The sequence below is a fragment of the Podarcis raffonei genome, chromosome 2 (genome assembly GCF_027172205.1).
Source record: "Podarcis raffonei isolate rPodRaf1 chromosome 2, rPodRaf1.pri, whole genome shotgun sequence".
In the NCBI taxonomy this organism is placed as follows: Eukaryota; Metazoa; Chordata; class Lepidosauria; order Squamata; family Lacertidae; genus Podarcis; species Podarcis raffonei.
The window spans coordinates 23,534,070-23,561,284 of record NC_070603.1 but is presented as its reverse complement, the minus strand read 5'-3'; the positions used below and the strand labels follow the sequence as shown (position 1 = coordinate 23,561,284).

Below are 27,215 nucleotides of genomic sequence, written 5' to 3'. Positions count from 1 at the left end.
ACAAAGAGGTCTGCTCACACAATAGGACTTCTCCCACTCAGCTCTTCCTCATGCCCCCCCCCCCCATTTCTGTTCCAGAGTGATGGTGAAAAGCCCAGAACAGGTGGTTTTTTTGGCGGGGGGGGGGGAATAGGAGGGAAAGCCTTTTTACATGAGCAGAGCCATTCCATACACACATAACCCCATTTAGCACTACCCTGAATTCCCCCCCCCCCCCGGTTTATGTTTAATTTTAAAAATCTCAGCTGCTACTGAATTTAACTAGGTTTAACTGAAGTCAAAGACTATTCTGAAAGTTGTTAAACACTTGCACTTCTGCACTTATTTAATATTTTTGTGGACAGTTTACAACTGATGTCCTTTAAGTTTTACATTATATACATTTTGCAGTATATGCATTCTGTTAACTGAAATAAGTGTGTTTTACTCCTAATTTTAGTTATTTTTAAATGTTTTTAATTGTTTTTATTGATAATATTAACATTTCCTGTCAACCACTTTAGAGGTTTTACTACAATCAACTGGTATATAAATTTTGTTAATTAAATGAAGCAGGTAATTGAATAATAAATTGTTGCCAAAAGAAAAAGAGGAAGAAGTTAGTTTTGTTTTGCATCATACTGTCCCTGCAATCCTGAGGATGAATCTCTTGGGGATTTAGGCTACTATTTACAAATCAGTTCAAAGGAATCTTCAAGGTCTTTTGAAAAATAATGCATTCATGTTACTTTAGATATTTCATTCCTTCTCTGCCCACTTCTGGAACAAATCCATTCAGGTTCTCCTATAATCAAAAACTATTTTTAATAGTCTCAGGTGGGCTGAGATGCTGTATGTAGAGTGGCCCATATAGAGGCAGCTATGGGAAGAAAGAAATGTTTGAACTGGCCCATCTAAGCTGACACATCTAGGAGCAATTTGTGTGATTGTGAGGCCACGTTTTCCTGTCAATGAACTTGCTGTGAATTGCTGTTAGGATCCAGGGGCCGCCTGTGTGTGTGTGTGAGCTTGGTTGCATGCTCCTCACAGCTTTGTCTTTAAGAACCATTCCATGTAGAGCGATTTACAACTGTCTGAAGCAGCCCTATCTTGATTATTTATCCCCATCAGCCATTCTCAGGGTAGTTAGCAGATTTCTTCAAGAAATATTTTTCATTATGCTGATTACTAGGGTGAGGTTCCCTTCTTTCCCCCATGATTTTGCGGCAGACCTAAATGTTGTGCTTCTCTTTTTGCTTTGCAGTACAGAATTGGACAGCTGTACATGATCAGTAAACATAGCCACGAGCAAAGTGATCGTGGAGAAGGGGTAGAAGTGGTGCAGAACGAACCCTATGAAGATCCGAATTATGGGAATGGTCAATTGACCGAAAAACGGGTTTATCTGAACAGGTAAACATTTCTGCCATTGCATTGTCCTGGAACATCTATGCAGATTTGGGAGGTAAAGTCGTCTTGTGCTGTTTGTTCTGTTTCAAGCACAGGGGGTGGGGGTGGAAAACCACTGATTTATAGAATTTATGAGAGGAACCATGGGGGTGAAGGTTCTTTCCAAATGTGCAGCCTTTGCTATTGAAAAGGAATGTGGCATGGGGGCAGAGTAGTAGCTTTGGAAATGACATACCGTATTTTTCCGTGTATAAGACTAGGTTTCCCCCCTAAAAAATAATGTCCAAAATTTAAGGGCGTCTTATACACAGGGGCCATCTCCCCCCCCATTTTCTTAAATCAGAGTCCCACAAAATAAGGGATGTCTTATACATGGGGGCATCTTATAGACAGAAAAATACAGTACTTTCCTCCTCTCCATTTCTTCTTAAGATATTTTGTTTAGGTTTTATGCCCAGTATATATGTGTTACAGTTGCACTTGCACAACTCTCTGTCTCAGTGCTTCCCAAACTTCCCCCCTCCATGGCCCACTTGGAAATTGCTGAGGGTCTTGGCCAATCTTAATGATTCTTCTGTCTGCTATAGCAATTCTAATGCGCTAGATTCTGCATATGATTTTTAATTCTGTTTTTATTGCTTCTTTTACTTCATATATTCCAATTTGAATCGAAATTGTAAGCGTTCATCACAGACATCCCACAGACCACCTGAATGACGCGCGCAGACCACTGGTCACTGTTTAGCAGCTGGCATGTGAGACAAAAGTCAGCACAGCTTCCCCTTTCTGTATAGATTAGTCTAAGAATTATGCCTGAGAGAAAACAAAGTATAAGGTGACATGAATGAAGACCAGGCAGGACTCCAGATACAATGATGCTTAAAGTGCACTGAAGATAAGGAGTTGTGCAAGCAATTCCCCATAAATCCAGTCACCAGGGGAACTGCCTCTGGTGACAGCCTATGTCCTAGTCAGGACGTGCAGCAACATACAAATACTCTCCCCTCCCTGGAGCTCCCAGTGAATTTCAAGGAATTGCTGTTCCAAAGCTCAGTGTGACATCAGGCCTCCCCAGAGTCCAGTGTGGAAGAGTTGGTCGGGTGGGTGGATGATCTCTCCAGCTCTGGGATTTGGAACGGGCAGTGCAAGAGACTTGCCTTGGTTCTGCCTTCTCAGTGCAATATGTGAGACAACTTCCTGCCGCAAGTGTCTTATACATATTAGAGGACTTCGAGGAGGAGAAGGATGGGGGATGACCAAGAATAATGACTGGTTTCTGACCCAAGCCAACATTTTTGAACACTGTATAGAGGTGTTGGCCAAACTTGGGTCTCCAACTGTTTTGGTACAGTGGAACCTCTACTCACGACCACAGTCCATTCTGGAGGCCCGTCCTTATGGCGAAACGGGTCGCTGGGAGAGGCGCAGTTGCGCGCAGGCATGGGCAATGATATTGCCACTTCTGCGCAAGCACGAACGGCGATTGCCACTCCTGCGCAGGCGCGAACGGCAGCAAACCCGCCACTCACTTCTGGGTTTGCCGTGGTTGCAACTTGGAATGTCTGCCAGTGGAGGCTGTTGTAAGTAGAGGTTCTACTGTACTACAGTTCCCATCATCCCTGACCACTTGTCCTGTTAGCTAGGGATGATGGGAGTTGTAGTCCAAAAACAGCTGGAGACCAAAGTTTGGCCAACACTGCTGTAGAGAATCACGAGAGCTAGAAATGTTTGGAGTGCATAGAAGAGAATTCCACTCATGGATCATTTATAAGCTGAACAACCCTAGGGAAAATTCACTGATGTTGTGAAAATGTCTATTTTACACACTAGATTTGTCCACATTAATGTATCTCTGGGACGATAAGGATTTCCTGCATGGAGAAAAGTTGGCTATCAAAAGTTCAAGTCAGGATTGCACTTTCATTGAACTCCCAATGAGCAGATGCTGTAGGATAGCTTCAGGATCAAGTCCTTCTTGAGGTTTATGTCCCACCAAAGCTGATGATAATAATTATTGGCTTTTAAGCTCAAAAGGATTGAGAGGACTAATTAATTCATGTTTGTCATGGTCTCTCAGATTCTCTAATGTGTAAAGTATATTAGAAGATAGAAGGTGTCATCTTTCCAGTTGAAGCCAAGTTTTTTCTTTTCAAAAAAGCATTTTTGCCTGAAACACTCAAATCAGTAACTGCAGTGTTGGGAAAAGGTGCTTTAAAATTAAATCCTGTCTGACACGATGGTTCTACTTGTCTACATCAGCAGTGTGCATAAAGTCAGTCTGGCTCACAATGCACAGAGAATTGCTTGTAGAAGTATAAGCAAACATCACTCTACAAGAGAAATGACTCATTGGGGGGGGGGGCAACAGGTTTATGTCAGCAAAGCAAGGTGACATTATGGATATATATATATATATGGCCTTGAGCATCAGTAACCTATAACAGTAAAGTGAAGGACATGATTGGGGGATATCTTATTTTCCTCTTTGTGCTCTGCAATTTCTTTAAGCAAAATATATTAATATCCCGAGGTCACATGATAATGTTGAAGGGTTGGTGCTTCTGCTCAGACTGAAGACTGGTTCTAAATGAAAGATTTATATTGCTCTTTTTCAAAATGTGTTGTTTAATCTATTTCAATTGCTTTCCTACTGGCAGCCTAACCAAACTTTGCTGCTTTCCACATTCACTTCTGTTCCCTTAGGTCCATTTACTTTTATTGAGCTTCTTTGTGATAGCAATATTCTGTCCGTTGTATCACTGCAGTGCTACCCCAGAATATTGTCAGCTCTGTCCTTTTCACAGCCTAGCAACAAGATTACCAACCAGAGTCCACTTGCAAATTACGTTATGCCAACATGCTTCAGACCCAAACTTAGGGTTAACTTCTAACAAATAAGAACCGGAACAGGTTATCCAGCTTTCACAGTGGTGCTTCTTAGGACAATACTTCACAACTACACACATATGAATATAAAAACATGGACAGGTTAGTGCAGGGGTAGGCAACCTAAGGCCCATGGGCCACAAGCGGCCCACGGGGGTTGTTTAACCGGCCCACAAGTCACCCCTGAACTGAGCCACCCGCTCATCGAGTCCCTGCGTGCTGTGCTAAACTGGCGCAGTGTGGCGCAGGGACTCGCTTCTGCAGTGCCAGAAATCGTGTCTGCGCAGACCCTGGAAATCGCAGGCGCACGCATTCATTCACACACACACACACACACACACACACACACACAATCTAGCCCACAGAAGGATCTCCACTGGAGTGAACCGACCCAGGTGAGGTAAAGCTTGCTGACCCCTGGGTTAGTGTGTGTGACGTTAACATAAGAGAGTGTGCTGGAGGTGAAATAGTTAAACAGGTTGCCCAGTAAGGATCCAGGAGGGTGGAGTCAGTGGGACTATAAAACCAGCTCTGGGAGGAGCAAAGGGAGAGTTCATTGGAGGGGTTCATGGAGGAGTTTGTTGGGAGTTGGGTGGTTGGTTGGAGTGGGCATGAATTGGGATAGAGTTTGTGGGTAGGTTGAGTTAGTGTAGCGAAATAGGCTGAGTCAGAAACAGTTAGGGGCTAGGAAGACAAGAAAATATCGGAGAGGTGGTTTAGTGAGTGAGAGCAGGTAGCGGAATTTATAGGTCTGGATAGGCACCCCATGATTGTAATGGACCGATACCGTTTATGAAACCACACACTTGTTAAACTGCAATAAATAAACAAAAGTTTATGTTTCAATTTAACCCTGACTGGACTCAGTATTGTCCCAGGTAGGGCCTGGGTGGTGACAGCGAGAAATAAAGTGGTGGCACAGGGATCAATAGACAGTGAAACGTCCGGGGGCCCTGTGTGATCGCCACAGTGTGTTCATTCAGTTTTTTAAAGGAGAATCCCTACTGGCAAGAGGCATGAATAAGCAAAATTCCAAAGATCTGTTCAGAATGTTTTGGGCTGGAAATTTGTGCAAAACCAAAAGTAGTCCCCCTTTGTGATGGAGAAATATCTAACTTGGTTAATATTTTTCACAAAACAGCTGTATTTTTAGTACTCGACCTTAAGTTAATGGCAGGTCTTAGTAAACATGTTCAGTCCATGTTCATGGAATGCATTAACTCTTCTGGGTGTGCACAAAATGACCTTGGAGTACATAGGTAAAACCTATGAAATCCAATGTACGTGTCCCAGCTGGAGTAAGAATTCAGACTGGAATGCTTTATCTTAATCCTGTTCAAGGAAAGAATGTTGGACGTTTCCTTAACTCTGTAAAGGAGAAATGGTCAGATCGAAACATGGTACGTGCATGCAGAGTCTCATCCTAGTTGGTTTCTGATCCAACCTTTCATCTTATCTTTTACGCCTAGGGCACATATAGCAAAGAGGGGAGTGATCTCTTTTGTGTTTTCTCTTTCTCCCTTGCAGTGTTCAACTTCATAGCAACCAAACTGTTTTGCTCTCATGGTTCTCTTCTTTCTGTAGCACATTGCCCTTAGGCAAGTGTGAGCTCCTTACCTACTGATTTTTGCCTAAGGCAAATGCACTAGCAAAGTAACACAGCTTTATGTCTTCTTTTTTATGGTTCTCGAAGCGGAAATTTTCCACTATTTTTTAATATACATTTTTGCCATATATTCTAGTACAAAATCCTCTGTCCATAATTTTAATATTTTCTACCATGCAAGCTACCTGTACAGTATTTAATGAGCAGTTTCTAATATGATGCATTTTAAAGGACTTCCTTTCAGGCAGCCTATTTCAAGGCTCTCTTGGTTTGACTCTATATTAATTTAGAAGTGACACTTTTGCTAGAAATGACAAGTATATAATATTGTGTGTGAGTGAGATTGCTCTTGCTCATACAGCAGCGTCAAGAATTAATTAGTTTTTAAAAAATGAATATGGGAATTATATTGGTCAGAAGTGACACATCCAGATGATTCACTATGATGGATGACTCGTTGGACCATTATTAGTAAATTCAAGCAGTTTTAAGCTCTCTCTTACAGAAACCACTGACTGTCTGCCCTCTGAGCCATCCTTTTTTCTTTTTCTTTTTCCCCTCTGCTCCATCCTTTCAAATGCCTTAGGAGTGCTAATTATATTTCACTGCTCAGCACAGTTTCAGTTGCAGGCTGGTATTGGAAAGCTTTGTGTTAAATGCATTGTTCCCTTCAAATCAATGAAATTGCTTAGGGTGTGAGTTAGCACTAAATGCATCCCATTGTGCTCTGCAGATGGAACCTACCTATTAATTTTACATCTAAAAACTTGCAGGTCTGTTCACTGTATCAAGAAATAGGGAATCTTTCCCTAAGGTTTCATTCTACCTTGTAGTGAACTCCAAAACCTCACACATTTCATTATTTTTGTATCGCTTCAACCCAAATTGAATTCGAGTTTGTACCACTTTCTGAGAAACTTGATACAAGGCCTTTATTAAGCTATATTGTTTGTAAGCTACAAGCCAATCTAGTTCCAACAGGTTTATTGAAGTTCAGTTTGTTCTTAGGTCTAGCCAAAAGTTTGCGATCGGCAATTTTCAAACTAAGTTCTAGGGAACTCTTACAAGATAAGGTTTTCCTCAATAGGAAGATCACTAATGGTGGGCCAAGTTTCCTGAAAGATAGCCGTCCATCACTACTGCCATGGATGAGTCCAAATCTGACTGGTTATACGTCATTGTGACAACATCACATTTGCAGTGTGATCCCTGATTGGCTACATTCCCTGGAACAGGAAGAGAGGGTTAAGGGGAAGTAATGGCACCAGAAGCCAAGAGGTGGGGAAATCAGTCAACAGCAAAGAAAAATAGTATTAGTTGCTGTAAACTTTGGTCTTCAGGGAATATTTTGACACCTCCAAAAGCAGCCTTTCCCCCATTTGAGCTGAAGCCAGGACAACTAACAATCTCCCCCAGCAGTATATAACCATAAGATGTATTCTTATGTATCTTGCATCCTGATGTATTTTTGTGAACTATTTAAGGGGGGGGGAGAAACAGACAGACAGACAGACAGACAGACAGACAAAATATATAAAACAATTTAAAAATTGTCCAGTAGCACCTTAGAGACCAACTAAGTTTGTTCTGGGTATAAGCTTTCGTGTGCATGCCCACTTTTTCAGATACACTGAAACAGAAGTCACCAGACCCTTATATAGTGGGAGCGTGGGGTTTTCCTCAGAAGGGTAGTGGGAGATGGGTGATTGACTCAATGTGTATGGTAAACCTGTTGACGACTTAACGACTGCAATTAATCCTACAGGAAAAAACGAGACAGACAGACAGACAGACAGACAGACAGACAGACAGAAATGTGCCTCTTTTTGTACCTGTAATTCATTCAGAGCAAGTATGACATAAGAGTGACCAAGAGTTTGATTTAGAGTCTGATCCATTAACTTCTGCAGTGTGCATGGGTTCCGGGCCAAATGTGTAATAGTTTCTCTACTGACAAGGAGGGAAGGGCAGATCTGTCAATGTCAGTTTCTCTCACTTTCTCATTTTTCTTAATCTTAAACTCAGTTCTCCACATTTCCACATCAATTTGTGAGTTTAAAATAAGGAAAAGAAGAATATTCACCAGCAAATTCGTCATAGTATCCACATTTAATAAGCAATGTTGCCTAATATAATTCATTGTTGTATGTTATTTCCACTATATACATTTTCATGCACGTTTTATCCTTGTATATGCATATTGGAGATGTGTGCATTTTGAAGTCTGGTTTGTGTATTGTTTTGAAAAGTGCAAATTAGGTAGGTTTGCCTTTAAATGCGAACTGAATCAAATTTCTCCTCCCTCCCTACTGACAAGTTGATGTGGAAAGTGTTTTCTCCCTGAAAGTCAAAAGTTTTTAAAGTGCTGTCTTAGATGCAACAATTTCTTGAAGAAGCAGAAGATCATAACTCTCTACCAGGGAGATTTCCATTAATATTACTGTATTAAATCAATATACGGTAGATAATGTAAGTAGATAATGTACTCTTAATGTCTGTGCTTTCAGTCAACCACCACAGCAGTATTTTAAAGGGAATTATTATTAGGTAATTATAAGATGTCAGCCTTTGATGAGAGCAAAATAACAAAAGGTCAAAATAATACTGTTTGTCAAATAAAACTGAAGAGCGAAAGGAAAGCATTGCACAAAACATATGTCTTTCAATTTTATTAGCTAAAATAATTAATATTTATTTAAGCAGAGTACTTGAGGACAGTACACAGGCTCTGTCAAACAGTTGTTCAGCAGATGCACTTACATTCATACCACACAAAGCTTTAAAAGTAGTAGCTAATTTCCCCTAGGTTGTAAACCATAGTCAAATCAAAGTTCTCACTTTGCTCCCAGGGTCATGCTACCCTGGGAGCAAGCCTTGGTTTGTCTTATCACCTGAACACAGGCTAGTGGTTTGTTTTTCCCAAACAACCCACGAGCAGAAAGCCAGGCCTGAGCTACTACTTATGGCTTCTTTGAAAGGAAACAAGTCATGAACCTGAGTTGAGACAGCACCATAAGCCCAATGCTTGTGGTTTCTTGCAATATGGTCAGCAAAAAGTCAATGGGGACTTTTGAGCAGCGTACACCAGCATGCTGTTTGTTTCCATTAAACCCATGGTTAAGCATAGTTGCACCCCAGGCCATTGTGTGCAAACTGCCGCAAAGCAGTTCAGCATGTACAAGTCTCCAGTTCCAAGAAAAGACACTGTTTACTTCTCTCTCCCTACCCCGAAATCACCTGTGGACGAGGACATGCTTTGCACTTGTCATAGGTCTATCCCTGGTGTATACATAAGAGCCAGATGGGCCAGGATATGGGAGAATAAGGAGGTGAGCTGGGAGGTGGAGCTAACACTTAGCTCTCCAGTAACATGCACAGGAATAAACTATGAAGCCAACTGAGACAGGCTTGCCTGTGAGCTTGAAGCCTTGGAGAAAACATTTGAATCTGTATTTCCTCAGGAGGATTACTCAAACACCTGGAATTAGGTTTTAGATTTTCTGTTTTTCCAGCTGCTAGAAGAAGAAATAACTATATTAAAACCCTAAGGAGATTCCTTCTTGTGGAGCATCGTGTGTTGCAGAACTACCAGGAACAGCTCTACTAGTTTCTTCTACCCCTGGTTTCACCTAAATTTACCTTCCTACCATTCAAAAGCATCCCTTTTTCTAATCTCAGTGAGCAAATAACACCTCATTTTCAGTCTTTGAAAACTACCAGTATGTTTCCCATATGCTGATGTGGAAAGTATTCCCTGAAGGTAGAAAGTTTCAGATGGAACAAAAACTGCTGGTGATATGTGAGCTCTTGAACCGGCCCTGACTGCCACTTGCCAGTGAGCCAGTGTGGTGTAGTGGTTAAGAGCGGTAGTCACGTAATCTGGGTAACCGGGTTCGCGTCTCCACTCCTCCACATGCAGCTGCTGGGTGACCTTGGGCCAGTCACACTTCTTTGAAGTCTCTCAGCCCCACTCACCTCACAGAGTGTTTGTTGTGGGGGAGGAAGGGAAAGGAGATTGTTAGCCGCTTTGAGACTCCTGAAGGGGAGTGAAAGGCGGGATATCAAATCCAAACTCTTCTTCTTCTTCTTCTTCTTCTTGTAGACTCCAGACTCTTGGCTTGATTATGATTATTCCAGAATTCACTACAGTACCCCAGCATAAATCAGGTTACAGGTTCAGATGTCACATCAAAGCTCTAGGATAGATGGCTAGGCATAAGCTAAGAAGTCCCAACACCTGACATGACCCCTGAGCTCCCCTTTGGAACAGTCATTTCCACTGTTTTCCCAAGCCACGGGACTGAGCATGCAAGTGAGCACTCCTAAAAGTAGGTTGAGTCTCCTGGGTCTGTTGCTTATGCCATCACAGCCATCATCACCGCATCCTTAGAAGTGGAGTCAACACAACCAGCTCACTGCAGTCTGGCCTCATTTGCTTCCCTGGGAGCGGGGAACAGTTCAATGACAGGAGGCAGTGCTGGGGTCAAGTCAGGTGGCTCCACTATAGCAGTCAGGGCATCTGATGTCACTGGGGTGGGCCACACCCCTGAGAACCTGCTTGGCCCATATGTAAACACTCTAGACATATAAAACACAGGCTAAAAAGCAGGCACCCCCAACTCCCACCCCCGGCAACTCCTTATGTTGAAGATTTATTTTTTTAAGCCAACAAAAGTCAATAAAAATAGAATTTGGAGGTACAGAAGAAACTACTAGTCAAATACAGTGCTACCTCAGGTTAAGTACTTAATTCATTCCAGAGGTCCATTCTTAACCTGAAACTGTTCTTAACCTGAAGCACCACTTTAGCTAATGGGGCCTCCTGCTGCCACCGCGCTGCCGGAGCACGAGTTCTGTTCTCATCCTGAAGCAAAGTTATTAACCCGAGGTAATATTTCTGGGTTAGCGGAGTCTGTAACCTGAAGCGTATGTAACCTGAAGAGTATGTAACCTGAGGTACCACTGTATTAACTGACGTAGTATTCTTATATCAGAAATGGGTGTCTTTTGACAAAAATCAACAAGATATTGCATTCAGTTTGGGAGGTCATTCTCTTGCACAAGAGGAGCCTTCACCAACATAGTACCCTCCAGATGTTTTAGGCTACAACTCCCATCAGTCTTGGTACCAGGTTGACAAAGACTGCCCTAGAGAATAGGACTTCAGCTGGTGGGCAGGGATCCACAACTGGGTTGCAGCATGATTCAAGGTGGGTTGCAAACAGAAGCACCGCCCACTGCCACCATGCAGATAGATATATGAGAAGGAGGACGGAGGGGCTCCTAAATTCATGTTTTGGTTAAAGATGAGTCCTGAGTCTGAAAAAATATGAAGACTATTGCATTAGACGGTGCAATTGAAGAGAGAATAGTACTGTATTACTCAGACTGATGCCACTTAGTGGCTTAGAGTCATATAAAATATGCAGTGTGTGTTATTGCTCTTTCTGTTATATGACCAATATGTGAATTCCCAGGTCCATGTTTGGCACTTTGCACTAATATGTTGTCTTCCCTGAACATATCCTCATGCTAAGTCAGTATTAAGGTTCTTCGTACTTGTGATCTAAATTTTTGTTTCTCTTTGCAGCAAACTCCCAAGTTGGGCAAGAGCTGTTGTCCCCAAAATATTTTATGTTACAGAGAAGGCATGGAATTACTACCCATACACAATTACAGGTACGTTTTAAAGAACAGAGGGGAAGTGTTGTTTTAAGGTGAAGGTCATGTTTGCCCTTTGGTGCATTTGCAGAGGTCAGCAAACTTTTTCAGCCGGGGGGTCGGCCCACTGTCCCTCAGACCTTGGGGGGGGCAGACTATATTTTGGGGGGGGGGTGAATGAATTCCTATGCCCCACAAATAACCCAGAGATGCACTTTAAATAAAAGCACACATTCTACTTATGTGAAAACACCAGGCAGGCCCCACAAATAACCCAGAGATGCATTTTAAATAAAAGGACACATTCTACTTATGTGAAAACACCAGGCAGGCCCCACAAATAACCCAGAGATGCACTTTAAATAAAAGCACACATTCTACTTATGTGAAAACACCAGGCAGGCCCCACAAATAACCCAGAGATGCATTTTAAATAAAAGGACACATTCTACTGATTAAATAAAAGGACAAACACACTGATTCCTGGACCATCCGTGGGCCGGATTTAGAAGGCGATTGGGCCAGATCCGGCCCCCAGGCCTTAGTTTGCCTATCCATGGGATAGACCTACATTGGCTCCAGGTATGCTTCTGAGCACAATTCGAAGTGTTGGTGCTTTAAAGCCCTAAAAGGCCTTAGCTCAGTATACCTGAAGGAGTGTCTCCACCCCCATCGTTCAGCCCATACACTGAGGTCCAGCTCTCGAGGGCCTTCTGGCAGTTCTCTCACTGTGAGAAGTGAGGTTACAGGGAACCAGACAGAGAGCTTTCTCGGTAGTGGCCCCTGCCCTGTGGAACGCCCTCCCATCAAATGTCAAGGAAATAAACAACTATCTGACTTTTAGAAGACATCTGAAGGCAGCCCTGTTTAGGGAGGTTTTTAATGTTTGATGTTGTCCCTTTTTTATTATTAATATTCTGCTGGGAGCCTCCCAGAGTGGCTGAGAAAAACCCCGCCAGATGCAAGATAAGCAAATAGCAGACCCTGGTATAAGGCAGCTTCCATATGTTTCTATCTCTCTTGGTTCCTTAGAGCCATCAGGGAGGATGGTTCTGGGAAGGTTTCTGTTGTGTCCCAAGAGCTGTTGAGTCTTCATGCCCATACAAAGTCTGACCCCTGCTATTGCTGCCAAAGGAAGTCCCAAGTGTGAGGGGGAAATAGGATTCAGAGACAGTGCACCCTTCCCCCAACAATTGCTTTGGCATATTTTTGCTGAAGCCAGCCAATTTCTCCTCCCACAGTTATTGCTTGGGGGGCAAACTTTCCTTCACCTCCGCAGTATCTGCTGAGAGTAGGAGGTGGGGGTGTGAATTGAGGGTGAGAGCTCAATGTGCTGACTTGCAGGAAATGCATTTATTTTCAAAAGGTTTATCTGCACAAAACCAAATCATCTGCCAGATACAAATGTAATTCCGGTAATTAAATGTGGGTACGGAATGGTGATTTAAGCCCTCTGAGGAGTGTGCCTAACCTAAATTGTATTCCTCTGTAAGGACAGTATTTGACCTTATAGGAATACGTTATGAAATCAGCATCTAATCTGTCAGGGTAGCTTCAATCTGTTTTGTGGGTTTTTTCCTGAAATTGACCTCACTGGAGTCCTATTTATAAACTGAGTCAGAAACTGGAATATCCCGGTAGTATTGAGAAAGAGCTAGGATATCTAAGACAAAATAAAAGCAAGGCATTCCCCTGACTTCCGCTACAAACAGGCTGTAGAATGTTTTCTATTCATGTATGCAGGTGATGAGTTTACCACCTGTCTCCTTGGGGTGCCTTAACAGCTCCTGGATGGGATTATAAGGGAGAGCAAAATGATGCAAAAATATCTGCTGCCCTGGTGCTCCAGGAATCAAACTTCCACGTTCACCAGCGATGAAACAATTAGAAATACAGTCTTTCTGCACTGTTCCCATATAATCCACAGGAAATTCAATATGCATGTCAGCACAATGATTAATGTATTTTTACATTTTAATAAAGCAACATGAACAATAAAATAATTATGGCATTATTCTTTCCCCCCCCCCTTTCTCTTCTTCCTATTGGGCAAATTTGGATCAGAATACACGGTAAGTTTTGCTTACTTTTTGTCATGTTAATTAAGACTTGGAAAGGTTTTAGTAAAGCATAGTAATGGGGTTTTTCATAGTGGTAATATTGCTCAATAGAAGATGGATCCTCTTTTATATAACTAGGGAAGGATATTGCAGCTAATATTAGGAAGGCCTCATCAATTATTTAACTTAATATTATGTTAATTTCAGAAGCTTGATATATTTTGCTACCCAGTAGTTCTAATTGAAATGAAACCTCTATAAAAATAAGAAAAGGACAAGGCCTTTAAAGTGTCGGTTATTGCTGGTAGTCAAGAGACAGATTTTATTTTATCTTTTATTAACTCATAAAATGGTCATCTATCTGGATACAGTGTCTGGGAAAACTCTTCATTCTGCAAGCAAAATTAAACAAATCTGGGCTCAGTGCCCAGAAAGGGAAAAAGGAACTGAATAAAAGAATGAGAGACACAAAAGGCACCAATACACCTACAGGTGCACTGATTCTATGATTCAATTTGGAACAGAAGAACCTTCTAATCTTTCCTCTTTTGACTGCAATGCAAAAATTGTAGAGGTGTTGTTCTGCAATCCAGTTCCTTACCCTATAGCTGTTTGAAGAATAAGCAAAGCAAAGGATAAGAACAAGCAACAGTTTGATGAAATGAGAAAGGGCTGGGATGGGCCTTTGCTAAATTAATCAAGTGATCAAACGGAAGCAGAACCCAACAGTTTCTGGACTACATTGGTTATGCCTCACTGTGAACCTGCCCACTCCTTGAGATTATTTGGTGGACGGAGAGGTAGCTTTACATAGTTTAGTTACCACGTGGCATAATATATAGTTGCATCTTGGTGGAGTCAGTCACTAGGCAGACTGTATTTAGTTATTTCTGGGTAGAGTCAGGAGCTTTCTGTTACTGTTTCTGCCCGTGTTTAAGAGAGACAATAAATTCTTGTCTAGCTTGCTGTCTACTGCATCGTCTAAGCCTTCCATGATAAGTTGGCAGGCACAGAGGACACCAGAAGAAGTCTCAGCCTCACTGGGTAGTCTCAGCCTCTTTATTTGTAGTATTTATTGCCAGGGAGAGCTCCATAAACCCTCACTCCCGGTAACCTTAGCAACTGTTTGAAGGCTGTTGCAGAACACAGGAGCTCATGTCATAAGGCGTGAGGAGCACATTGTCCAGCGAACTCCAAGGATCTGTACCTTCAGATTACACTCCAAAGTCTTGCCCAGCAGCCTTCAGATTATTCCATTTACCTTAGAAAATGTGCCTCTGAGCAACTACTAGGATCAAACAGAGACTTTTTTATTAGTACCACCTGTATAACATGCAGGCACTACTGGGTTCAAATTCCAAGGGTGAATAAAGAGGCTGTGTTGGTGCTTATTCTACAGTTATCCAGCTTCCTTTCTCACAAAAAAAAACACCAGGCCTGGAAATGTCCTAAAGGGACCCCTGACGATTAGGTCCAGTCGTGACCGACTCTGGGGTTGTGGCACACATCTAGCTTTCTTGGCCGAGGAAGCCGGCGTACAGCTTCCGGGTCATGTGGCCAGCATGACTAAGCCGCTTCTGGTGAACCAGAGCAGCGCACGGAAACACCGTTTACCTTCTCGCCAGAGCAGTACCTTTTTATCTACTTGCACTTTGACATGCTTTCGAACTGCTAGGTTGGCAGGAGCTAGGACCAAGCGATGGAAGCTCACCCCGTTGTGGGGATTCGAACCGCCAACTTTCTGATTGGCAAGTCCTAGGCTCTGTGGTTTAACCCACAGCGCCACCCACGTCCTGGAAATGTCCTACTAGTTGTATAACTCCCCAGCCTACTCGCTTGTGGGCTCTTTTAGCTGACTATACATTGCTGTTTTTATTTTGTACATAAAGGGCTTTGAGATCCTAATCGTTATTTTAGATTGACTCTTAACCTAATGCTATGTAATATATTATAACAGGGAATGAGTCCGATTCTCGGAAATATGGTATTCAGTGGAAGCTTCTTAGGATGGAAGATAGCAGGGCAGAGAGAGAGATGGTGCCATAGATAATGCCATATATCCTGAAATCCAATTGCCTTTCTGGAGAAGGGAAAACGTGTTACAATGAAGCCGTGAAATATCTTAACAACTTGCTTCATTTCGAGAGAAACTGATAGCAAATCTAAGGTGTTGAAAGGAGATAGTGTTGAACCTGCTCGTCTACGCTTCGAAACTACATCTCTGAATTATTACAGAGTTTGACTCCGCAGCTCATAACAGGTAGCTGAGTGACTTGATTCTGTAGGCAGTGTTCATAAAGTGCATCAGTGGGCAAAAGGCTTAGAAAAGGCATACCAATTGAAATCATGATGGCGTTTTGCCTGCCAATTAGAAGGTACAAATGGTAAGGAAAACCTTAGCGTCTCAGGACTGAGTGTCTCATACTGAGGCTGCATTAATAAGAATGGGATTATTCCGATGGATGGTGCCTTCCCACCAAATTCCCTCAACTTGAGATGTTGAACAGTGGGACATATTTGTGCCGTTCCTATTCTAGCCTTTTATTTACGATTTTGTTGTGGAATTGGGATGTGACAAATTTGTCCACCTGCTAAAGGGAGGATACGACTTTCTGTTCTGCAGGCAGCATTGCTCTCTTTCCCACTCTTGTTTCAAGTTAGCTCACAATGCTCCTGTATGTGGAACTATGGTGGGAAAACAAAGAAGAAAAACAGGTTACTTACCTGTAACTATGACTCTGTGAGGGTTCATGTGAAGGTGAGGCCTTGGTGGTGGTGCCGCAACTGGGGACTTCCTGGTCGGCACTGGCTCATGAGGGGGTCTTTTTTGGTGGTGGTTCCCCATTTGTGGAATGTCCTCCCTGATGAGATGCACCAGTCTCCCATTATTGACTTTTCCAGAGGAAGTTGAAAACATTCCTGTTTACTCAGGCATTTGATGCTGAAAGATGCTGTTTCTGGCTGAATAATGTTTTAAACTGTTTTAGAATGCTTTAAATATATACATAATTGATGTATCAGCTGGCCTGGGTTCCTTCACACGAAAGGGTGGGATCTAAATTGTAGAAATAAATCAGTGACACAAGCCACCCACCTTCTCTGCTGCTGGATGGAATCTAGACACATATTTTAAAAAGCTGTGGAAATGCTTTTTTTAAAAAAGTTTTGAAAAAAATATATTGAATTTGCCATAGCTCACCTTCGCCATCTAGTGTCACATTTGTGTAATGCACTTTATAACATACTTGAAACGTTTTATTTGCAGCTGTATAGCTCACTCCATGGTGTCCTTACAAGCTGCAGGTGTCCTCACTCTTATGTTTTCCTTATTTATCTGCTGTGGCAGACCTTCCGGGAAAAAGTGGAAAGACAGCAACCACAGTCCTTTGAGAGTGCACCTTGAGAGCTGCATAGTTGTGTCATTATGAAAGTTTCCAAACTTTGCTCTGGACAGAAGGGAGAGCAGGCCTTCTGCCACCTTGTTACAATAGCAAGCCACACCCCACCTGAGAAGTATGCCATTTTGGCACAGCCCCCAAAACATTGCCCATTTGTGCGGTGGAAGGAATGAATGTCGCCTTGGGGCTTCACCCATTTTTATTTTCCTTTGGAGTGTCTTGATATATATATGCTGGAGACTATAGAAATAATTGTGCCTTCAACCCCAGAGGTACCGTATTTTTCGCTCTATAAGACGCACTTTTCCCCTCCTAAAAAGTAAGGGGAAATGTGTGTGTCTTATGGAGCAAATGCAGGCTGTGCAGCTATCGCTGAAGCCAGAACAGCTGCACGAAGCCTCTTCAGGGCAACGGGAGGAACGCTCCCCCTGCCCTGAAGAGGCTTGACGCAGTTGTCCCAAAAGCCAGAACAGCAAGAGGGATCGCTTCGCAGCGATCCCTCTTGCTGTTCTGACTTCGCTTCGCTGGAGAGGCGCTGCGAAGAGAGGGAAAGCTGCGCAGCACCCCTTCAGCGAAGCAGGAGGAGAAATGGAGCCCCTTCCGTTTCTCCTCCCGCTTTGCTGGAGAGGCGCTACGCAGATTCAGAATATTTTTTTTCTTGTTTTCCTCCTCTAAAACTAGGTGCGTCTTATGGTCGGGTGTGTCTTATACAGCGAAAAGTACAGTGTTTTATGGTGGTTTTCCTTCTAAATAATAATATAGTTAGCTTTGAGACAAGGGACACCTCTGATTGATCAGAAACTGTTCAGGGGACAGGGGCAGAAGGAGCAGCAAAAGTGTTCCATGTCCAAAAGAATATTAGACTACTTTCAGTGTACCTAACTGCTTTATAGTGACTCAGGCTATTGGTCCGTCTATCTCAGCATTGGCTACACTTAACATTGTTCTCCAATCTTGCTACCTGAGATGGTGTAATTGGAAATGCCAGGGATTCAAATGGAAACCATGAAACAAGTTTCCCTTGGCCCAAATAACTCTCCCCTTCCCAAGACTCCGGTCTGCTTTCTGATTCTTGTTGGGTTGGTAAGCCTATTCCTACTGTCTTTTAAATCGGGGAGGGGGGGGTGAGTACAGCTGCCTGCCCATATGGTTCACCCCAGGATTGAGGACAGTGCACTGTGTTATCTTGTATATTAACCATCTGCAATTGATTGGATTTTGGCAGTAATCAGAATATATTTTCTGCACAGTGACTTGCTTTCACTCAGCATGAATAATGATAGGGATGAAAAAGAAAGGTTTAAAAGGAATTGGGTTAGCTAGTTTTGGCTATTGTTTAGTTTGCAAGCTAAAGACCTCTCTCTTGGCTTTGTCGTCTGTGCAATGGACGGTAACTTCAAAACTTTTGTTTAGGGTACTTCAGTAATGCTAGGAAGAGGCCTACCATGTGACGTCATTAATCCTTTGCCGTAAGAGCCACAGAAATGTGAGAAATTTTTCATTCGGCGCACACAATGTTGAGTGGGTAGTTAATTGGTGAATTCTATCCAGAGGCTCAGAACGTCATGGAAAAATGCCTGTCTATTACATCTGCCTTTGATTGTGAAACATCTGGAGTGGCTGTATCATAAATTCCACACTCCATCAGTCACCAACCAGAGGCTTCCAAGCTTAGTTTAAAGTGCAGTGTTGAAAAGACTGAGATATATGCAATGACAAATATCAAACTCAGCATCTCTTGGCTGGCCGTCTCTCAGTAAATGGTATACGTTAGCTTGCTTTCCTGAGGGCTAAAGCTTACTCATTTCTTACTTTGCTGTTAAAGAAACCAGCCACTTCATTGCCTTCCTCAGAAACAGCGCTTCCTGATAAACTATGTTACTGTGCCACATTGAGCATTTCAGGATTACCCAAGTTGCATTTTAATTATTTACTTACACCTGTTGTAACTATTCTGCCAACATTAATGGCAGCAACAAAGGTTGGGATGCTCTCAATTTCCAGAAACTTGCAATTTTAAATTAGGAAGACCCTTTGGAGACTATTCTTCACTTGCTGTGCTGGTCCTGTGGATTACCCGAGAGGCGAGGTCCAAGTCCGGTCCATGGTCAAAGGCGCAACGTGGAGGTTTGACATCTTAATGAGATTGTCAGGGGAGGTCTGGAGTTAGGCATTATCAACCTGAACATAGATATCAGTCTTTTCTTCTAATGCCAAGGAAGCTCTGGGGGCTCCTGAACTGTTGTCTGGATGCAATGATGGGATGGATGTGGGCTTATGAGGCAAGGCTTCATCTAGACAAAACAGGAGTGATTTTGATCAGTAGGAGAGTGGCTGAGGGCAGTATTGAATGGGGTGGCATTCCCCATGAAGGATCCAGTCTGCAGCTTGGAAGCCCTCCTGGGACACCACTTTACTCCTAGAGGACAAGGTGATAGTTGTGGCCAGGCATGCCTTTTCTCAGCTTGAGCTTGTGCAGAAGGTGTGCCCTTTCCTAGACCATGCAGATATGGCCACTGTCATTTGCACCCTGACTGCATCCAGACTGGACTACTGCTGTACATTCCAAATAGGGTTGTTGTTGTTCTTAGTTTTATTTCTATACCACTTTTTATTTTAAAGGAAAAAAATCTCACAGCTGTTTACAGCACATTAAACCATCAGATAAAACAACCGAGAACAAAACAAATTCAAGGTTCAAGGAAAATATTTCAGATCCTTCTCTAAGTGACAATTTGCTTTCTCCCTATTCATTTACCTACTTAATTTAAATAGCTGCCCCACAGCAGAAGTACTCCAGGTGGTGTAGAGTTTAGAGTGTCCGACTAGGACCCGAGAGATCATGGTTCAAATCCCCCACTCAGTCACGAAGCTCACTGGGTGACCTTAGGCCAGTCACAGCCTCTTAACCTACCCCACAGAGTCATTGTAGGGTGAACCATAGAATCTGAAGAGTTGGAAGGAACCCAAGGTTCATCTAGTCCACCCCCCTGCAAAGCAGGAATCTCAACTAAAGCATCCATGATCATGTACCCCTAAGAGAAAAAGTTGGGATATAAAGGTGATAAATAAGCTTTCGGAGAGGGTTTGGAACTCCACTTGGTGCAAAATACACCAGCCAGATTAGCTTCTCGTTTTCAGTTCTCAGAACATATCACATCAGAACTTTTCATTTGCACCAGCCTCCTATTTGTTTCAGGACACCTATAAAACCCTAAATGGCTTGGCACCAAGTTGTCCAAAGAACCATTTCCTCTCGTGAACCTGTTTGTTCACCTCTTTAACACCTGGCTTCTACTTTATGTCCTGCCACCTTTGGTGGTGTGTGTGCAGTAGCTGCACTTCCAAGGAGAAGCTCTCTCCTGAGATAACCTTAGTCAGCCCTTCTTCTCATTAAGGAAGGCAGTAAAGATTTCTTCTTTTCTCCTGCGCCTTTAGCCTCCTTCAATGGTGATGTATTTTTAAACTGACCCACTTGCTTTATGTGCTTTTCGTGCTGCTGTTTTAGCAATTTAATGGATACATTTGCTTCCCACGCACCCAGACGTATTTCATTATTGCTGTGTTTAGTCCGGAGACCGCTTTGGGTGCCATTTTGGAGGCCGAAATATGTGGGTAGAAATTTTCTAAATCCATAAATATGAGGCCCTGACAGCATGCTTGCAGGCAGTTGCGGCAAACGATGCAGGAATGGCAGCAGCAGCAACCGGCATCAGCTGCAGCCTCCTTCTCCTGTCAGTGGTTTCAAGGACTCAGCTCTGTCTTACATTCAGCTAAAGGTGTTTTGGTGCCATTGTCAACAAAAGTACTTGAAGTGCATTCCAGAAGTGTGTGAGTTGGCAGAACGCTAGGCAGATTTTTATTTAACTTAATTAAAATGCATATCGTGTTGAACAGTTATTTTGGATGACACAACTCTTAAGGTCAGCCATAAAGCCTTGAATATTTTACCATATTTGAGATCAAATTATCCATCACTGCTGGCAAGATTAGGTTCTAATGACTATTATTATTATGTATTCCAAACAGCCCTTCATTCGTGGATCACAGGGCGGTCTACAATATAAAAGCACAAAAAATACATAGCATAGTAACAAACAAAAACAAAAGGCCATATAGATTTTTAAATTAACCATAGGCCCGGGAGAAAAGGAATGTTTTTGCCTGGCGCCTAAAGATAAGTAACGAAGGCGCCAGGCGAGCCTTCCGAGGGAGAGCATTCCACAAGTGGGGAGTCACCGCACAAAAGGCTCATTCTCATGTTGCCGCCCTCTGGACCTCTCATGGCGGAGACACACAATGAAGGCCTCAGATTATGATTGCAGGGTCTGGGTCAGTTCATGTGGGGAGAGGCAGTCCCTTGAGGGATATAGGGACTACAAACTGATATGAGCAAAATACTTGGGCCAGGATGAAATTTGGGTAGCTCAGGCAGCTCACCAAAGCCGACACCACCAAATCCTATAGCTGAAGAGCACAATAGGGTAAGATAGCCCAGGGAGCCAACAAGAAGACAGATATGAGAAGCACAAGACAGCAGGGAAGCAATTGGGGAGGTTGGGGGGAGGAACAACCTGGAACAGACACAGGCAGCCTAATGATTTCCTTCTCTAAAGAGTCACCAGACTGAGAGAGTTTACCAGTGACCAGGAATGGCTCATCTAGATCACATCATCATCATCATAGTTTGCCATGTGGTGCTTGTAACCGAGCTTGAAATTCCTGCCATGCCTCCTGGTAGTTCATGGATTAAAGGATTGGTGCCACACAAGTGAACAAGAAGCAACTAATTGCAGGGCCCGAAGCCCCTTTTAAAAACCCAGAAAGCTATTAATTAAAGGGACATAGTGTGTTCTCAACTAAATTGTGTGTGCGAGATTCGCTCACCAATGTGACTTTCCTCTGGTCTCTTCCCCTTTTGTGGCCCTAGCTCTGGAGGGTTGGAGGGAAATCCAGAAAAGGTTTAGAGGAAACATGGGGAGGAGAGGGAGGGAAAATTCTGTTGTGTGAGGAGACCTTTTTCCACGCACACATACACGACTTTTCGGTATGTTGAATTCCACCCAATGTTCCTGAAAAACGTCAGTACTATTCTGTCAGTCCAAGCTGGAAAAGTTATTTGCTGCCACAGGTTTTTAAGACCAAAATCCCTGCCACAAATCAGCTGAGAAAAAGCACACAACTACATAGGAAACCCTGGAATGCAACTCGATCTTGGTTTTCCATTTAAAAAGGAGTCGATTAATTATGTCAATTATGGAGAAAACAGCTAGTATGAAATCAATCTTGACCACTCTATTTTTATACGCATGTGCCTTTCCTGCTCTGGAAAAGAGCTGGATTCAGCTTTGAACAGGCCAGAAATAGTTTCCAGTGATTCAGAATTAATGTTTCTAATGACAAAGCAATGAGAATTTTTTGTTTGAAGTTTCTGCAAAAGGTTCCCACTGGAAGATTGTTTTCCTTGGTTGTGAACCACAGGTTCTGGTTAGATGAAAAAAGGAGAGAAGCGTCATTATCTTGTTTAATCTCCAATATTTTTATTTCAGGACATCGTAATCCCTTCATCCACTTCACATGCAATTTCAGTGGAAAGATTGCTATTATAGCAGCAACCCATAGGCTGGCTGAAAAATGCCATGTGTTTTGTATTCTGTTCCCTTAATTCTTTGGCACTTGTCTTGGCTTACTTATATTATACTGTGTTCTTGCAGTTGCTTCTCATTGCTATGACAACACTAATCAATCATCACACTAAAAATAGACTCTATTCTTTATTTTATTTTTTAAAGAAGGTGCCTGTGGTGAATTGAAAAATACAACTGTGGTTCTGCCTTTCCAATATGCTGTTTTCTCCTCTCCTTCCACTCAGGGAATACTGCTATGTTTTGGCAATTAAACCAGTTCTCTTCTGCAGTAATACCCTCCTTTGTTGCACAGGTGAAAATATGGACACTTGTCTTCTTGTGACACCTCTGTCCTCATGTCAGAGATTGCTGCCTGAATGCCTGTTCTCTCTTATGCATTGCTGAAAGGTCTTCTCTCCTAGCTTTGTGTGGATAGGCAGCTATGGGATGGGCAGGGTGGGAAGGTCAGGATGCTACTACTACTGGCTATTTCCCAGGAAAGTATAAAAACAAGAGAAGATTTCTTACCATCCTTTTATTATTATTCAGTATTTACAGAGGGAGGCTATAAAACTCAACCTCTTGGATAATGGTGTTGTCCCAAGTGAATCTCCACACACACACCCTTCTATCCCGCTTCGTCACTTCTACGGGTGCTGCTACGTGCCCTCTGCCTTTGAGCTCTTTGCTCTCCTACTTTCAAGACTCGCCGGGTTCTGGGAGATGGAGGGTCTAGCATGCTTTCTAATGACAACGTGTCAGCTGGGTGTTGCTTTGGCTCTCCCGTGATTTCCCAACTTTCCCATCTGCCTCTGAGCTGCGACCTCCCTCAAACTCCTGTTGTAAATCTATACTGTCTTCCTTTTCCTCCTCCCTGGTAGGATCAGGCTGGGGAGGCGGTCTCCACCATTCCTCCTCTGCCCAGTCCCTGATAGGGAGGGAAGCAGGGCACTGACATTTGCTATCCAGGTGTAGTATACCTTTGCATTCATGTGCCACTAGAGTTGAAGTATATATGCTCTCACGGCACTTAAATCTCCAACATGAGACCTGTAACTTTAGGGAACATGTATACACTGCCATACATTTTTTAAAACTCAAGAAGCAAATTTTAAAAAGGACAAAAATCAAGTGGCTTGAATCCTAACTAGCCTTCCATGAACAGAAGGGCTCTTTCCATTTTCAGAGAACGCTAGGGATTCATCCATAATGTTGTCTATCGTGGGCTGTAAGCTTCCTGTACCTCCATTAATTCTCTGTTATTCATATTGCGTTCTCCAAATCACAGATCCACACGTGCAAAAGCCAGATACTACACACAACTGTGCACAAGAATCTCTGCACACCCACATATGAAACAGATTGTTGATTCTGAGTTACAAGAGGCTCAAATTATAGTAAGCTCAGAAGCAGGAGCAAATTCAAAACAAAAATTGCCTTAAAGGAATTGAGTGTTCAGTTGCTTTTGCATCTAGTTTTCTCAATGATTTAGTAGACTGGAGCCTTATGACCAATTGAAAAGCTAGTTGTTGCCTACATAATATTGCAAACTTTTACTATCCATTAAGATTTTATGGTTTCAGATTATTTTCTTCCTTTTAAAGAAACATCTGGCAACCCCTAGAGATGCTGAAATGGGAAATTAGAAAAATCACCGTGTGTATTCCTGTTTGTGCCATGTGTAAACATAAATTACCAGATTTCTGCTGGAAGGAATATATGCTTGAGTGGGGTGGGAAGAGAGAAAGAATGATATCTTAAAATGCAATACATTTGCAAACATAATTTCCTGAGGCCTAGGACCTACACACCTACAGGACCACCTCTCCTGGTATGCCCTGCAGAGGACCTTAAGGTCCACAAATGACAACACTTTGGAGGTCCCAAGTCACAAGGTGGTTAGATTGGTCTCAACTAGGGCAGGGCCTTTTCAGTACTGGCCCCAACTTGGTGGAACACTCTGTCACAAGAGACTAGGGCCCTGTGGGACTTGACATCTTTCCGCAGGGCCTGCAAGACAGAGCTGTTCCGCCTGGCCTTTGGTTTGGACTCAGTCTGACCCTTCTGTTTCCCTCCCCTTATGGTTTTGATCTATGGGCTACTTTTAAAATGAGACTGCATTTTAAATTGTATTTTAACCTGTATTTTAAATTGGTCCCCCCCCCATTTTGTTTTTATTGTAATTTTACTGGTGTTAGCTGCCCTGAGCCCAGCTCTGGCCGGGGAGGGCGGGGTATAAATAAAATTAATTATTATTATTATCTTGCATCTGATTTTAATTCTCTCATAAGTGAATATGCTTTCACTTAAAAGGAAAAAAATGTACTTTGTCTGTAATGAATGGACCTCTCTACATGATGCATAAACAGTTCCCCGGCTCTGCTGAAGCACAATGTCAATTATTGAGGGCATGTGATGAATCTCAAAACGTATTCTGTGACTTGTAGTGCAATCTAGATTCAGACCAGTGCTGTTGAAAGCTGATGAGGCTCAGTCAGTAAAGATTGCGGAGAAAGGAGGGTGACCATTGGTGTTTAAAAAGGGAAAATGTGAGGTGTTAGAAAGGCTTTTCAGAGTGTAACATTCTGAATAGATGTTCCCTGAGACCTTCTGATCTTAAATAAGCTGAGATCAGAAGCTTAAGTATTTTCAGACTGATTCATGATCCTAAAATGTGGGTTAATCTGACAAGAGTTCCAATTTTTTCCATTGCTAGTTATTGTTTTTAGCAAGAATTGCTAGCTTTATTTTTCAAAATGAGCTGTTTCAAATTTTCTATTTCTTCCTGCCTTTTTTTTTTAAGCATCTTTTTCAAAGGATTCTGAACAGGTTGGTCCAAAAGCTCTTGATGCCCAAGATGGAAACTAGTGAATGGACCTGGGCTAGCTCAGTCGTTAGAGCATGAGACTCTTAATTTCAGGGTCATGGGTTTGAGCCCCACATTGGGCAAAAGATTCCTGCATGGCAGGGGGTTGGACTAGATGACCCTCGTGGTCCCTTCCAACTCTACAATTCTATGATTCTATGAATTCATTTCTGGCATTCGCAAAATAAAACTGCTAGGTTGTAATGTACTGGTGAGTTATAAATGGCTGCAGTTCTGATTCTGATTTTCTTTTCTTTGCAGTGTTCATTTTTACCTAAATTCTCCATTCACATAGAGACAAAATATGAGGACAACAAAGGAAGCAATGATAACGTAAGTGATACCTCTTCTTAAAGATCCAACATGTACTATGTGTAAAGGCTTTCATTAGCACGCTCAGCAAGGTTCTCCCTTACGATCTTCTGAGCTTTTCAGTATATAACTTGACTCCAAAAAAGCAGACTTTCTGTTTTGTATGTAGAGATTCTCAACTCCTTTCCTTCCACTCCCTACTTATTTTTAGTTTGGTGGAAGGTAATGTGAACAGAGAGCATTCATTGTTCATGGCGCACAGTGCCATTGTTGGGCTATTGATGTGCATTTTCTAAGGAAACTCGTACCTGTTACTGAGATGTATGCTAGCCTTCGGACTTGTGGAACCCTTGAGTGTCCAGGGAAGTGACAGGATCTTAAAAGGGAAGGAATCCTCTTTAGGAAAAACAGCAAGGAGAGTTAATCAAATAGAATGCAACCAGCAGCCGCTGTTGATAAATTGACCTATTGTAGTTAAACAAGATGATAAATGCTTTTCTACGGCACTCAACTGAAATATCGTGTAGATAAATGGATTGTATTGAATTTTATATTCAATATAAAGAATCCAACATGAAGGAACACTGCTCTGCCTTGAGTCTTCAGGGTTTGGCACTGTTGAATAGTCTCACAGTGTGCCTTTTTGCTGAGTACCCTGCAGAGGACTAGCTATAGATGGTGTGGGTCCCCTCTCAAATCCTCAGAGGCATAAACTTCAGAGTCTGGTGGTTATTTGTGCTCTTCAGACAAGTTATTTGTCAAATTCTACTTCAGACTCTTAAGTCTGGTGGGTTTGGGGACTGTGAAGCCGAAGGTTTTATATATAGCTCCAAATGGATCAACTGAGCTAAATGGACCAGTACAAAGCAGCCTGGGGGGTTGTATTGCTTGTGTTGGTGTATTGTGCCAAAAACAAGTCTAATGGCATCTTGAAGACTAACATGTTTATTGTGGCATTGGCTTTTGTGGACATCCGATGAAGTGCGCTCTCTCTCTCTGAAATATTTTTTATTGATTTTTACAGATCCATTCACACAAAAAGTATTCTCACAAATATTAAACTTTACCCAAGATTCTTCCGAATCTCGAGACTTCCCTCCTCCCCTCTGTGGATTCTTCAACTAACTTTTTTTAACTGCGTATTATAAATCTGTCTAGTTTATCATCCTCCATTGTATCCAAAGTCTATGTGTCGTTGCAAGAGTTATTTAAAGCCTGCCAAAGAGTTCCAAGTGTTTACAGTGGTCTTTCAAGTGCGTTATTTATTTATCCCATTCCTTGTTGAAGTTTTGATCCTCCTGGTTTCCGATTTCCCCGGTTAATCTTGCCATCTCTGCATAGTCCAATAATTTCATCTGCCAGTCCGACCTAGTAGGTACCATATTTTTCCGTGTATAAGACTAGGGTTTT

General features: G+C 42.5%; 1 protein-coding gene across 2 annotated transcripts in view; it reads left to right on the top strand.

Moving 5' to 3' along the window:
* Positions 1-27,215, top strand: part of PITPNC1 (phosphatidylinositol transfer protein cytoplasmic 1) — a 124,591-nt gene that overhangs the window by 63,222 nt on the left and 34,154 nt on the right. For both annotated transcript variants that reach the window (XM_053375339.1, XM_053375340.1), the window contains 4 exons: positions 1,244-1,392; positions 11,472-11,560; positions 13,607-13,614; positions 25,755-25,826. In XM_053375339.1, coding sequence (XP_053231314.1) covers positions 1,244-1,392; positions 11,472-11,560; positions 13,607-13,614; positions 25,755-25,826 — 318 coding nt within the window. The remainder of the gene's footprint in view (positions 1-1,243; positions 1,393-11,471; positions 11,561-13,606; positions 13,615-25,754; positions 25,827-27,215) is intronic.